Source organism: Urocampus carinirostris, chromosome 1, assembly GCF_059441175.1.
Source record: "Urocampus carinirostris isolate Australia breed hairy pipefish chromosome 1, RoL_Ucar_1.0, whole genome shotgun sequence".
NCBI lineage: Eukaryota > Metazoa > Chordata > Actinopteri > Syngnathiformes > Syngnathidae > Urocampus > Urocampus carinirostris.
Window position 1 is genome coordinate 42,560,286 of NC_142349.1, and position 14,379 is coordinate 42,574,664.

At 40.4% G+C, this 14,379-nt stretch overlaps 2 protein-coding genes across 2 annotated transcripts; both read right to left on the minus strand.

The window, feature by feature from the left end:
• Positions 1-955: 955 nt before the first annotated feature.
• Positions 956-4,653, minus strand: rpl27 (ribosomal protein L27). Its single transcript, XM_088340177.1, has 5 exons — positions 4,553-4,653; positions 4,014-4,096; positions 1,305-1,474; positions 1,111-1,221; positions 956-1,039 (listed from the first exon to the last, which is right to left on the minus strand). Exons 2-5 carry the CDS (start codon positions 4,092-4,094, stop codon positions 991-993), a joined length of 411 nt encoding a protein of 136 aa, XP_088196303.1. The 5' UTR covers positions 4,095-4,096; positions 4,553-4,653; the 3' UTR covers positions 956-990.
• A 1,201-nt stretch (positions 4,654-5,854) lies between these two features.
• On the minus strand, positions 5,855-14,330 carry rundc1 (RUN domain containing 1). Its single transcript, XM_088340120.1, has 5 exons — positions 13,758-14,330; positions 9,938-10,096; positions 9,523-9,721; positions 9,357-9,458; positions 5,855-8,738 (listed from the first exon to the last, which is right to left on the minus strand). Exons 1-5 carry the CDS (start codon positions 14,148-14,150, stop codon positions 7,873-7,875), a joined length of 1,719 nt encoding a protein of 572 aa, XP_088196246.1. The 5' UTR covers positions 14,151-14,330; the 3' UTR covers positions 5,855-7,872.
• Positions 14,331-14,379: the final 49 nt, after the last annotated feature.

Consider the following 14,379-nt stretch of genomic DNA (forward strand, 5'->3'; position numbering starts at 1 on the left):
CATTAACGATTCTTATGCAATCAAAAGCAATAGAAGAAAAACATTTGATTCCTAGCCATTAAAACTGATGCCATTTAAGAATGTTTTGCCCCTCAAAGATGGGGTCTATTGTACAAATGAATTTGCGACCTGTGAATTAATTGTACTGTGACCTTTGAATGACGTCACACAACGGCACAATCATTATTCAGGGATCAGAATGGAGATTTTCATTTTCAGCTGAAATAGCCAGGGTCCAGGAATAAAGCAGGGCGGAGCGCCAACCAACTCCCCCCCCCAAGCTCTTGGGTTTTAGGCTATTTACTTGTCCAAAACCATGCTTATATTTATCATTTAAGTAACATTTTTAGAAGATTAAAATAATTTGCCCACATAACTGATTTTTTTGTAAATACTGCAAGATAAGTTCAAATGCAGTTCAGTCCCTGCAGCTTGAGCAACAATGCGGCCAATTTTTCTAACGGCCGCCAGGGTGCGCCAGAGCAATAAAGGAAAGAGAGACAGTCGGATTTTGAATTTGTTTGCTACGCAAGAGAAAAAGTGAAAAAGTCAGAATGCCTTTGGGGTTCAAAAACAGCGGGGATCCGCGGAAAATTCTGATCCCTGATTATTGGAGCGATAGTTTGGAAACTCCGTATTCTGTGACTTTTCTGCACCCCCCCAAAAAGGATCGCCACATTAGTTTCTTTGTGCCCATCTCAAAGACTGCAACAACCGACCGAGTTTGATAAAATTTGCAGTATCGCAGATGTTAATACGTACGTTCAGAATTCCGACAAAAGCAGCGATTCAGAGGGACCTCAGTCTTCACCGGTGTCGGTTTTTCAGGCAACTTTGTATCTTTGACTTGAGTTTGCGTTAAACATCGCCATAGCAACCATGCTGTCGTGTTACTTTTGTGATCTTGCAAATAAAATTGAGAGAGCAGCAAACACAAAGAGCGTAACCCAAGAAATGTGTTTTCTGTTTTATTAGTGAAATCGGGAGAATTTAGAATCTGAGCTTCTGGAAGAACCATTTATTCTTGCCAGTCTTGTACCTGCAAAATAAAAATGAGAATTCATTCGACTGTAGATTGAACAGTCAGATCTTTGCAGATTAAATACTCACCTCTCTTCAAACTTAACCTTGGCCTCACGTCTGGCTTTAGACTTGAGGCCGGGGTCTCTAAAGACGTCCTTGTTGACCACCGTTTTGTCCAGGGGGATATCCACGGAATATCTACAGAACAAGAAATATTTTAGGACAATCCTTGGCTAGGTTTTCCCGAACATGAGATCAAAGGATGTGGGCAATGCTCGGACCTGGTGGGCATGAGGTGGTTGTAGTTGAAGACCTTGACAAAAGCCTTGATCTTGGACCTCTTGGCAAGCTTCTTCTTGTTCATGGAAGCGGTCACCTTGCGAGGGTAGCGGTCGATGCCAGCTACCAGGGCGTGGCTGTAGGGCCGATCGGCTGTGCCATCATCGATATTCTGATTCGTGAGATGGAAAAAAAAAAAACAGACATTCGATGTTATGACCCTCTCCATTGGAATTAATTGTGCCAAGAATAGAATTGTATATCGCCATAAAAACATGACCCTGGTTCGCAACAAGATCAAACATAGCACTCCAGGATAAACACGTAATCAAGAGAAAAGGTAAAGCATTTTAGTAAAAAAAAAAAATAGGCAACATTAGTAACAAGGCAATGCTCCACACTATATTTTTGCATATAAATCAAATGCACAATACCATCAGAGATTTTACCTAAGGTTGCATAACTATCTAATGTTATCGAGACAATGATGCTAGCTTTCCTTGAAATTTATATCGCAATATTTGGAAAAAAATAAAACGAGCGTTTTCTTGGGAAACTCCTATGATCTATAAGAAAGACTGTTGTACATGATGGCAAATGGATCTCACAATTTAAAATGAGAATAATATTTCATTGGTTGATAATAAAACTTCCGTTATCTGGAAACATTTTGGATTTGTGCACTTGTGGATGTGAGTATAAAACAATGTGTCAAGTCAAACTTTTAACGACATGTTTGGTTTTTCTTTTTGGCGTTGCTATATTCGTTTGCTTATTGAATGACTTGAACTTCTAAATAACAAATTGCATTTTTAAACGGGGTGGGCAAAGGTTTTTGTCTGCTTATGCTAATTTAACAAGTACATATGGATGAAATATTTTGATTTTGTTTGTTACTAACTTATTGTGTTGGTTGATCCAAGTTTAGGTTCAATAAATAGTTTTACCTTATGAAGTCAATTAACATTCTGAATAAAATTTGTATACTTGACTGTCTCAGAAAATAAGGATATTGTGACAAGTTATTCATTTTCTGTAATGCATTATCAAAACACAAATGTCATGCAGTACGGCTCAATTACAAATCAACTGAAATATTGAAAATATTTTACGGTGTTGCTCATTACGGTGAAAAATCAAATGTCCCACTGAAGAAAATTATATGAAAATGTCAAATGTGCTGGAAGCCATAATCAACTACATTAACATCAAGGCTTGCTACATTATAATACTAAATATACTACGGTTGTAAAGATTGCAGTTGAGAACGAACACACGCACACACCTTAACTAATCATGATGTTTAAAAGGACCGTGTGTATTATTTGACAATGTGGCTGTATTATGCAGTGCAACAAAAACGAGTGCTTAGACGAACACAGAAGAATGCAAACTAGAGAATCAAATTGACCAAACCACACTATTTATATAAAGACGCTCCCCTACTTAAGAACATTCGAGTTACGAAAACGGTAGATCGAACATTTTTTTCGTGATGTCGAAAAATATCCGGACATTGCTGTAAGTTAGATTTTGTGTTGTGGAGCTTTACAGAGTAGAGGACAGTACTGTAGTGCTTTTTTCCGCCGCTAGCGGCGTGTGGCGCTGTCAGATCACCCAGCATCCACCCCAAATAAGAAATCCGGCTTCCTCTTCCGTGTGTAAACATACTATACTGTATCTCCAGCGCGCTAAGAACTATGACGTTTTTATTGTTTAATATCGCGTGCATCTATTCAATATGGTTGGTGTTAAGTGTAAGGAAGAGGCAAGCCGTTTCTTTTGAAACGAAAGTGGAATAAGGAAGCTTGATGCGGTTGAGAAAATTGTTGGGTCACTTTTTTTCGGCCACTCTACAACCGACGAGGAAGTCACCTAACTCTTGAATCTCATCTTCTATAAGTGGGTTAAACTTAAGTTGATTCATCTTTAAAGAGCATATCATTTCATTAAAGGTTAATGTTCAGTACTAAACAATACAGGCTTACTTATAAGCCTGAAACATACTTATATAAACCTACAACATACAAAATATTGCACAAAAGCAACTTACTATCGACCGTCCAGGATGGTATCTCGTTCGTAAGTAGGGCATAGTCTGAATACATTATTTTGCCCAGCCTTTAATAAGGTACATGGTTTTTGATTACCAGTGACAAGAAAATGAACAATACTATAATGTAATTTCCAAAATGTCACATAATAGCAAATATCTCGACCTACGAGTAGTTTAAAACGCACGTTTTAGTAATCGTTTATGGTACTTTTTTGTAGATAAGTTTTTTTCCCCACTAGAAGGCTCTTAACTATGTCTTAACACTGAAATGTTGTGGCAAGTAAAAGGATACATTACACTGAATCATCCCAAAAAGGTATTTACGTAGTGGTCTTTTTAACAACTGGGGAGCTTTGACATCAGTGGCTCAGGAGGTAGAGCGCTCGTCTTGGGATCAAGGGATCCCAGTTCGAATCCCGGCTCGTCCGTGTTACATGTCGAAGTGTCCTTGGGTAAGACACTGAACCCCTAATACCCCCAATAAGCAGGTTAGCGCCTTACATGGCTGCAAGGCCGCTATTGGGAAATGTGGAGCACATTGTAAAGCGCTTTGGGAAGTCATTGACTTGAAAAGCGCTATATAAATGCAGATCATTTCATTTCATTCCAATGTTGAAATGAATTCAGGTATGAAGCTTTTAGTAGTGCACCTTACCTTCACGATAACTGCTTTGCGGCCGGCGTAGCGTCCAGCGAGGACCATGACCACCTTACCAGGTTTCATAAACTTCCCCATTTCTGTTGAGGAGAGAAAAAACAATAAGCTGGGATCCAAACCATGAAGTCATACGAAATGCTAAGGTGCAGCCGGTGTGTAGGCAAATTTAGCAGAAGCTTCTGTGTTGCTAAACAGAGCTAAAGCTTGCGCGAATAAACAACAGTTACCAAGTTATAGGGATAAGGAGTAAGTTTATATGTGGTCCGAATCAAACCGTGTCCATTTTATGATAGGCGACTTGACAACGGTTGCCTAAATGTGAAAAACACAGCAAGGCTGCCATGTTGGAATCAACGCTACTATTTCAATGCGTAGGAATAACCCTTGTTTTATAACCTTAGCGATGTGTATTTTTTGACATAACGATGAAACAGCACGCCATGGCGCGTTTATTAAATGTCTATAGCAAAAAAACTATGCCAGTGCACTAAATTGAACGCGATGTTTGAGGATTATCTCAAGAAAATTAAACTCACTGGTTCTGTTTCTATGGCCTTCGCTGGTGGGAAAGGAAGTGGAAAAGACAATTTCGAACTTTGACCCCCTGAAACGGCGTCATATCCGGAATTAGGTCTTTCACCGTAGAACGTGAGAATTAAAAGTAACCTGCACGAATCTAAGAGGCTTTTTAAAAACCATTTCCCCAAAGTGTCGAACAATATTGTATTCTTTCTTTTTATTGTAATCTCAAGTTTATTGAAGGGAAGTAAATCTTTCTCGAATACTGTAGTAGCATGTTTGTGAACACATGCAGTGGAGTAGGGTTGCCCTTACCGATATGTGTTTCTCTTTTTAGATTTAGACTACATTGAACAATAGATGACATAAAATGAAAAAAAAAGTTTTTTAAATGATTGAGTGTGAAAAAAATAAAATAAGAATATTTAGAAATCATGTATTTCGCGTCTTTGCATGAAGTGTTTTCAATGCCCTCCCAAACACTTGAAAAACGAAGTATAAAACGACTAACATGTATGCCACAATAAAATGATAATAAGTTATAGTAATAGTTATGATTTTTTTTTAAACAGTTGAGAGTTATTGGGGCCATTCGTGTAGTTTTTCTAATATTTCAAAATTGATAAATTTCTACAGTTTGTTTATACATAGACGTAAATTAAGTGAACATCAGGGATGAAAATAGGTCCGGGATTAAAAAAAATAAAAAGGTGAGGAGGGTGTGGAGGATAAAGGCTTCGCATATACTATAATTGGAACAGTATCTTTTTGTGTACAACACGCACCCTGAATCTTTGATTAAAATCTGAATCTTTGATTAAAATCTGTAGGCTATTGACCCTTTTCACGTGACGTCACGTCACCGGCAGAATGTGAGCCATGAGGGATGGTGGGGAGCACTTGAGTGCAAGGCAGTTGAATAGGTAGTTGATACAGTGGTACAGATCGTGTGGACTGAAGTCAGGCAGGCTGAAGGAATTGTTTAGATGTGTGAATATGTCAGGAGGAAGACCGTTCAGGTCGGTAGTTAGCATTGCAAATTGTATCCTCCGTTTCTCTTCATAGCGCCCATTGTGCTCTCTGAGAAGGTGAGCCACCTCATCCGACAGCTGCACAATATTAATTTGACTCGTCATTCTTAATTGTGTTGAATAGAATAGCTTTTTATGTTGTTGTCTAATGTTTACTGGCCTCGTTCACTTTACTTCTACTACTGTCCATCATGGCGTCGTCACGTGTGTGAAGGGTCAACAAAATTTTGTCCGACTTTCCCAGCTCAAACTAAGGATTGAGAGTGACAAATGTTGAATACACCTGGCCATGATTCAAATCATTTATTAACATTTACGAACGCAATACCAACATAAAATTTACAATATTTTCTTCAAAGTCCAATTCATCATCAGATACAGCAAAGAGTTGTTTCATTTGTCGTGTTTTTTTATATATCTTTCATCACAACTTTGTTATCTCCATTCTCTAAAAATACTCTCTAGGACTGTGAATAAAAAGTGTGATACTGAGATAAAATATTAAGCGCGTTAATCACGAATACATACTGTACCCCCGTCTGTGCGAACTACACTGATTTGACTTCAAATGCCCGATTCGTTCTAGGAAATCTCACAATACCCCCCCTCCCCACCTCAAAACATTTTCTCAGATCTATGTATTCATATAGGTCGCCCTTTTTGACTTCAAACTGTGAATTTCTCTCTTAAGGTGAGAGTTTGGCATGCCAGGTACACAAAAAACAATTTTGAAATGTAATGAAATGTTTTTTTAAGTTCAGGTCAATTGATACTAAATTGCATTTAAATAATTACAATTATAAGTCATTTGAATTTAGGGAAGAAAAACAAAAGCATCACAGTTGGTGTTCATCACATTTAATCTCTCTACAACTACTATTCAGCGTGAAACAGGAAAGAAAAATTACTTTGCACGCTTTGATGTAGTATCTGTGTCATGGATAAAGTGATTAAAAAACAGAAATAGCATCATACTCATTTTACAAACTAATATAAGTACGCTCATGTAGTCCTAAAATAAAAAAATATTCTGCACATAATCAAAAACATCGCAAGGCAGAAACAACAAATTTGCTTCAAGTGGTGTACTGTTTTTATAGTCAGATATGAAACACTTCACGCGTCAGTGGTACTGAAGAGCAACTACGGCAATTACATTCAAAAAGACATTTATCAAGCCCGTATCATTTTCCTACAATCATTTCACCGGTAATTGGATAAACAACATATTTTTAATGGGCAAAGGAAACAGAAAAGTCAGTCACAGTGCAAATGCCCCATTTTTGGATTGTAAACAAATCTGGCTGTACATACATGTCCCTCCTCTCTCCCTGTGGAGGAATGAGGAAGAAACTTCCAAAGCTATCTTTTTTTTTAGTTTAGAAATATTAGAGATTTCCAATTGTAATAATGTTTGAATTTTATTTTAGTAAAAACAGCAAACATAACATAACTCAGTATAAAATGTCTGTATCTGATCCAAGGACGGCTTAGTTCTGAGGTCATGCGATCCGATCCAGCTGCCAGCCTTCCTGTGCAAAGTTTGCATGTTCTCCCCGTGCTTGCGTTGGTTTCCTCCGGGTACTCCAGTTTCCCCCCAGATTCCAAAAACAAGCATGTCAGGTTAATTGGCCGGTCCAAATTGTCCCTAGGTGTGAATGAGCGAGTGAGTTGTCCGTCTCTGTGTGCCGTGCGACTGGCTGGCAACCGGTTTGGGGTGTCCCCTGCCCACTGCCCGGGGACAGCTAGGATGAGCCCCCGCAACCCTACTGAGGATAAAGCGGTGCAGATAATGGATGGATGGATGTATCTGATCCATCCAAATTGTTACATAAACCAAATATGCCTATTCTTATTTGTGTTTATTTGAGCACGTCTAAGAAACCTATGTACTTATACACAAATAATGAACAGAATCCCTAGGCCTAAATCATGACTTTAAGCCATGCGGCTGAGAGTGACAATTTTTTAAAACCCCGCACCCCACTTTGAACAGATAACTTCGAATAGTACAGAGAAAAAATTGTATAAGAAAAATACTTGTACAGGTTTTTACACTAAATCAAATCTGTCAAATGTGATTTTTTTTAATTCAGAGGGAGAAATAAATGTATGAAAATCCTATACATTTATTATAATCCTCTTTTGAATTCTTATTTTTACGAATAAATCCCAAAGATACACAAAATAAAATAAATAAAATACAGATATTATAAGTAACCTCTTTTTATCAAAAATAAATGTCCAAAGACAACAATAGTTACACATTTGGTCCACGCTATCACCTTCACAGATGGCTTCACTCATCAGAAAGCGTCTTTGATGTTTTTTAGCTGGCGCACAGCTAGGTCGACGGGAAGGTCGAACTTGAGGTGGCTTATGCGTCCCAAGATGCGGAGTGCGCCTTCAAATCCTGTTTGTGCCATGTAGCTCCATGCCAGGTAGTGCGGGTGCACCAGCGTGCCCGCCTTGCACAGCAGGTTGAGCCACGACACCAACCGCTGTTCGTTGAGCGCCATGCACACCAGTGCCTTGAACTCTGTGTCGGGGCCGCGCTTGTAGCGCCCGTGCTCCTTTAGGACCGTATGGATGGCCCACAGGAGGGACTGTTTGGGGGTGACTGTCACTGGACCGCCTCCCACCGACAAGCTGTAGGACTGCGATAGCTGGCGGGCAGGCGACTCTGCAAAGGCCTTGCCGTTTTTCGAGTGGTAGTACTTGACGAAGAGCTCCCAAGGGTGCATGATTTGGGGGCCAACAGTTTGATAGGGCAGCAGGCAAGAAATGGGTGCCAGGACCAGGCTCGCGGTCTGGGACGGCGACACCAAACCGTGAGCGAGCAAATCTTTAAGAACCAAGGCCAGCTCCTTGCGTACACAAGTGGTGAGCTCGTCGCGCGGTCCCGATGTCGAGTTTCCGGTGTAGTTGACCACATAGTCTGGGCCAGACTGGCGGTGAGAGCCGAGCACGCGGACTTTGTCCACGGCCGCCTCCAGACGGCGCAGTAAAGGACCGTAGTCACGCTGCGCCGAGTCGTGGGACCACATTCCCGATGGCGCCTGGCCGGCTGCACAGCCAAACTGGCTGGCGGCGAAGATCTGCAGCACGGCCAGAGCCTTCTGGATCAGTTGCAGGCCTGTCTCGCGCATCCACTGTGCCTGCTCTGGGTCCGCTAAGGACATAGGAACATAATGGTGGACTATTAATCAATTAATAATTAATAGTTTTTGGCCACATCCATTTGTCGGGGATGCTGCTGGAATGTGGAGTGGAAGCCACATTTCTTGCAAGTAGTTGGCGGAAAAAAATGGTTGTCAGCACTGCTTTTCTTTCACATGAAATAATTCTTACAAGTGCACCAACTGTGAGAAGGTGGTATCAAACCACTTGGCTTTTTGACGATGGGCGAAAAGAAAAACATGAAACTGGTCTATGAATGAGAGAAACGGCAACACAACAGAGAAGTTAAGGCACCTGACACTCAAACTCGTACTCGAGGATGTATATCTATGATCCAAACAGATTGCAGACATGCTAGATATTGGACAGCAAATGTCAAAAGGCAATACAATTCCAATAGTGACAAACTATTCCCTTCGTTTTTTAAACATGCAAATTTATATCTTCACATTTTTTTGTATCAAAATCACTTTTTAAGTTTTTTATTTTAATACAATTCGAAAACATTACATTTATGGTCAAGAATCCGCATGAAACAAACTGCTGACTACTGCAAAAAACACCCCAAAAGGAACAAGAATTAAGTCTGGTCATTTCCAAGAAAACTCACCTGGCCTCTTCCCTCTGGTGTTTGTGGCAGAGTTGGAGGTGGAGTCCCGGAGTGGCTGCTGACTATGTGTGCCGTCACACAATAGAGGGTTGCCCACCTCATCTACATGAGGGGCAAAAAACACCTTTATTCCCGAAAACTAACAAAACACGCACCTGACAAACACCTTGGATGAAGTTGATGAACATCTCCAGGTCTCGAATCTGTGTCTTAAGTTGCTCAACCAACTGCTCCTTCACCCGTGCCGGATTGACGATCTGCGCGATGGCGGCGTCCACTCGCCGTCGCAGCTCCTCTGGAGACAGGTTCCCGATGTCTTCGTTCAGGTTCACGTCTAGCTTCTTGATCAGCTCGTCGATAATGACCTGAGAATTGTGCCACGGTTATAAACAAAGTCTTAAGGCTGGACCATCTATCCACTGGAGCTAAAAGTCAAGTTTACAGAGTTGCGCCGCTAAGTGAGGCAAGTAGATTTCTTTAGTGCTCACTTCTCAGAAAAATGATGTGAACACTTTTCACAATCCTCAGCAGGGCTGAGCTGTCATTCTGCAGAATTAATAAACGAAACACAGGTACTTTACCTTCTGCTGCTCCATGACAACAGACTGTGGCAGCGAGTCGTAACTGCCCTCCTGGTAGGCGAAGTGCTCAAGATCGTCCAACTGCGTCTTGAGCTGGAAGATGAGATCTTTTTGTTTTTCCCGCTGGGCCTCCAGACGCTCTCGCTTCTCCCGCTCGCTCTGAAACGGGCAACACATCTAATACGACTCCCACAAATATAAATATTTTAATATGCAGTCCGACATGATCGAAAATATTGTGGCGCAAATAAGACGTTTGAAAGCAATGTAACACGTATACATGAAGCAATTGAACACAATATGTAAGAATTCAGTCAAATATTGGATTACCACAAGCATTCATGGAGTTCATGTAGCCATTCTATCAGAAACAGTGCTCAGTAAGATCCGATATGGGCGCCATAGGTAAAACATAAAGAATATACTTTTAGTTCCATGGGTTTATTCAATATTTTATGTATATTGATACATTAAAAAGACAATGAATATGTAGAAAAACGTATTGTCCAACTCACCAAGTCTTCCTGCAGGTAAAGCATGTGTAAAAGGTGACAAATAGAGGCAGTAAAAATGGAGGTAAACATTGGCTTAGTACACATCAGCCTTCATCAAACATGGCAAACCATGGGCTGCAGACATTTCCTTTTTTTACTACCTCACTACAATAATCCTTTCTGATGCTGTGACTCACTCAGACAAACAGGGAAAAGTACCAGAGGGCAAAATGAGGGAAAAAACCATTGGGAGACAGGGGAAAGTTGTCTTAATCCACTGCACTGGCAAATTGATTAACATCCCCGTTCATGACTTGCCGTAGACATAGATCGCTTAAACGTCCTACACTTTTTCTCAAAAACTGATTTGCATGAAAAATAAAACTAAACAATTACATTACATCTATCCTTTGTTCAACCTTTATGTTCATTCTAAGGGTAGAGTTAAACATAACAAGAATGAACGAACTTTACACACTTTAAACACATTGATTGGAAAATATGCTAAATGCAACTGTCCAACGTATCTTGATTGTAATTGGGAGTTGTTTGTGAATGGAAGATTTCTGAACACCTGGTCCAAAGGAGTTGTTAAGGAAAATACTCTCCTCTTGTTCTGGGGAGTTTCCGTTATTTTGTTGTAGATAAAAAGTTGCATAGTGCATGCTTTGTGTGTTAGGGCCGACCCCAAAAAGTCAAGCTATAAATAAATCAGTACTTCCAGCAGTAATAAAGAAAAACAAGGAGACTGTAAAGAGATGCTTGGCTGTTGCACACTCATTTTACAACAGCTTATTTCTTTTTGTGTTTTGAAAAATTTGTTTCTGAAATATGCTTGTCTGAATCAGTTAAATACATGGACAAATTTACACAAAGCTGGCATAAATGTTTTTGCATACGCCCCAAAGCAAATAATTGTCACAACTCAGAACTCATTCATGAAAAGTTTTGTCTCATAAACAAAGCATTGCAAAATAATGTGATGTGCCCAGGCGATTGTTTTAAAAGTTCGGTGTCTAAAATTTACAATATAGCGATGAAGTAAAATAATGCGATATTTGTAACACATGCCAACAATTATCTCAAGTGAACAAGCAGCTTTTCGTGCAAGAACGGTTAGCAAGAACGGTTGGCAAGAACCCGCTGGAGCGGCAAAGAAGCAGCTTGCAGCAAAAACTAGTAAAATGTCTTGTAATAAAGAAACAGGCTCCGTTTACCGCTACAGGTTCACTCTGTTCGGGAAGTGCTTCTTTGGCTATGATAAAACACACATTGTGATATAACCTGTTTGGGATTATTATAATTATTAGTTGGTCAGTGGCACGAAATAACAGACAGTTTCTATAACTAATAACCAAGAAGGGATGAAATGTGCTCGGAATTACTTAATTCATCAATCCAGGTTTGGAACAGAAATACTGCTTATTTATGGAACAGTCTGCCGGAAGACATCAGGTCTGCAGGGATCCTCCATATGTTTAAGAGGATGCTCAAGACCCATTTTTTAATATGGCTTTTAATTGATATTTTTAGCTTAATTTGAATGCTTTGTTCAGCAGGTGTTTTAATTTTTCATTGAAAATCCAGGGGCCATCGGCTGCCATCCCTATCAGTGTGGATAAGCCTCCCTCAGGTCCCTTTCCTCACAAGGCTAGTATGTACCTTGCCATAATCATAGTTTATCTCTATCACTACTTATTTTTATTTTATTGTATTAGTGGGAATTTTACTGTCTTGTTGTATTCCAAATGTATTATTGAGTGGCATTTTTTTGCCTGAAAAGTGCTTTACAAGGGCAGCACGGCGGCGCAGTGGTTAGCGCATGTGCGGCACAGTTCTGAGGTCATGAGATCGAACGTCCTGTGTGGAGTTTGCATGTTCTCCCCGTGCTTGCGTGGGTTTCCTCCGGGCACTCTGGTTTCCTCCCACATTCCAAAAACTTGCATGTTAGGTTTATTAGCCAGTCCAAGTTGTCCCTAAGTGTGAATGAGCGAGCTACAGCACCCCCGCGACCCTACTGAGGATAAGCGGTGCAGATAATGGATGGATGGAAGTGCTTTACAAATACATTTGACTTGATTCATTTTAAAAAGGTACAACTTGAAATAAAACATTTGTGAGAACTGGCCTGACGCGCACACTTGATATTACATATACATTCCACTTAAACCAAATTGTGTAGAATGAAATATTATTTAAACAAGTGCTGTACTACAAGTTATTTACTATTATGTACTATTATCAGCGACTGAAGCAATCCGAACAAAATGTTTTTGTTAATTTTTGGAAAACATTTTGGGTGAACTGTCAGCAGGAGGCCTTTCAGCAACAAGAACAACCACTGTTTGACTAAAACAGTCATCGATAATAAACAAAACACCTCCAATTCTTGTATCAGGTGGCAATGGCATGCCCCTATTTAAAAGGACAGTGTGTAGTAATTTGCACCTACTGTATTTATCACTTATAGATTAAGAATGAGTTGAAATATACAAACTATTATATAAATGTGCATTGTTGTTTTTTTTGTTGTTGTTGTTTTCCAAAATACTTGTAGGTCGAGCATTCATTTTACATAAGATGAGCCTCAAAAACTGGGAGCTGGCATAATAGTCAAGTCATGTTTATTTGCATGGCCCTTAATCACAAAAGTCTCAAAGGGCTGCACAGACAACTATCTTCTCATATCTCTAGACAATGACATTGTCACCAACAAAGTTGCAGATAGCAGTGCTATGCTTAGGAGGGTTTAGATTATTTGAGTAGGCTCTTTAAAATTTGTGTTGTAAACCTACTTCATAAGACTTATAAAAGTTAAGTGTAAGGCATAACAATTTAATTAAAAGTAAAATGCATTTTGTATTACAAATTACTGATACTGTACATAGGTATGTTTTCATTTATATCAAAATCTTTATGAAATTTTACTTAGAATCAAAATAGTAAAGTGTTTACTAGTAAATTATCAACATATTCCTGAATTTATTTCCAACAAAAATGCATCATAAGTGGTTGCTGCTGTTCCATTCATTCAAATTCCTCCTCAGAGCTAAGTGGGTGGGCTTTGGGTGGAAAACTTCTGGGATGAAAAAGGGGCCTACTCCAGTCCTGAATTGGCTTATGTTCCGCCATTCTGTCTCAACATTGCGCGCGCAGCTTGGATACGTCACATTTGTTTACAAACACGGAACGGGGTCTATTAATAACGAACAACAACTTCTACTTGCTACGGTATTTTTAGTTTTAATCTATTCTTATGTCAATACTATCATGTTAATGAAACAAAGACTCCCATTATAACAAACGTTCTGGCCTTTTCCTCTTACCATGGAGTGGAGGTGCTGGGTGTCCCGTGGCCCACAGCCGACCACATGCGGACATCCACGGAAGGCGAACTCCTCCAGCTCGGTGAGCATCTTCTCCCTTTCTTCGCTTTGGGCATGGACGATCTGTTTGAGTCGAAACTGCACTTGGGCAAAGTGTGACGTTAGGGCGAGCAGTGACGAGTTGAGCAGCTCCTGTTCATCCTCGAGCTTTTTCAATCGACCCGCCATTTCCTCGTCAACGTTGTCTGCAGCCACCGAGCTTCTCCGCCTTGGTTGGCCGCGGTTTGCGCACTCTTCCTCCGGACTGGCCACGGCACCTACCGGCGCCCAGCGCTCGCCAGCCCCGGCCAATGGGGCCTCATTGTCCGACGTTGAAAGCTCCTCGGTGGACATGGTGAACCGAAGCGTTACTCAGTAACAATTTCCCTCGGTTTAGAAGGATTGCCGCAACCGAATGGCAGAATGGCAACAGCTGATCGCCGTTACAGAGTCAGGTGTATCGCCATCTTGATGCAGAATGATTCATACGTCATAGTGATTCGCGTAAGCCAATCAGGTGTAGGGATATCCGGAAGAGACAAGTCTTACGTCAATGCAATAGTGTGTTACCCACGGATATGTA

Excerpts from the sequence above, each read along its gene's own strand:
- rpl27 (XM_088340177.1), bottom strand. The coding sequence starts at position 4,094 with ATGGGGAAGTTTATGAAACCTGGTAAGGTGGTCATGGTCCTCGCTGGA. Across the intron at positions 1,475-4,013 it reads GCAAAGCAGTTATCGTGAAG|AATATCGATGATGGCACAGC; the intron begins GTAAGGTGCACT and ends CTCACGAATCAG. Across the intron at positions 1,040-1,110 it reads AAGGTTAAGTTTGAAGAGAG|GTACAAGACTGGCAAGAATA; the intron begins GTGAGTATTTAA and ends TTTATTTTGCAG.
- rundc1 (XM_088340120.1), bottom strand. The coding sequence starts at position 14,150 with ATGTCCACCGAGGAGCTTTCAACGTCGGACAATGAGGCCCCATTGGCC. Across the intron at positions 10,097-13,757 it reads CCCAGCACCTCCACTCCATG|AGCGAGCGGGAGAAGCGAGA; the intron begins GTAAGAGGAAAA and ends TGCCCGTTTCAG. Across the intron at positions 9,459-9,522 it reads GTTCATCAACTTCATCCAAG|ATGAGGTGGGCAACCCTCTA; the intron begins GTGTTTGTCAGG and ends CCCCTCATGTAG.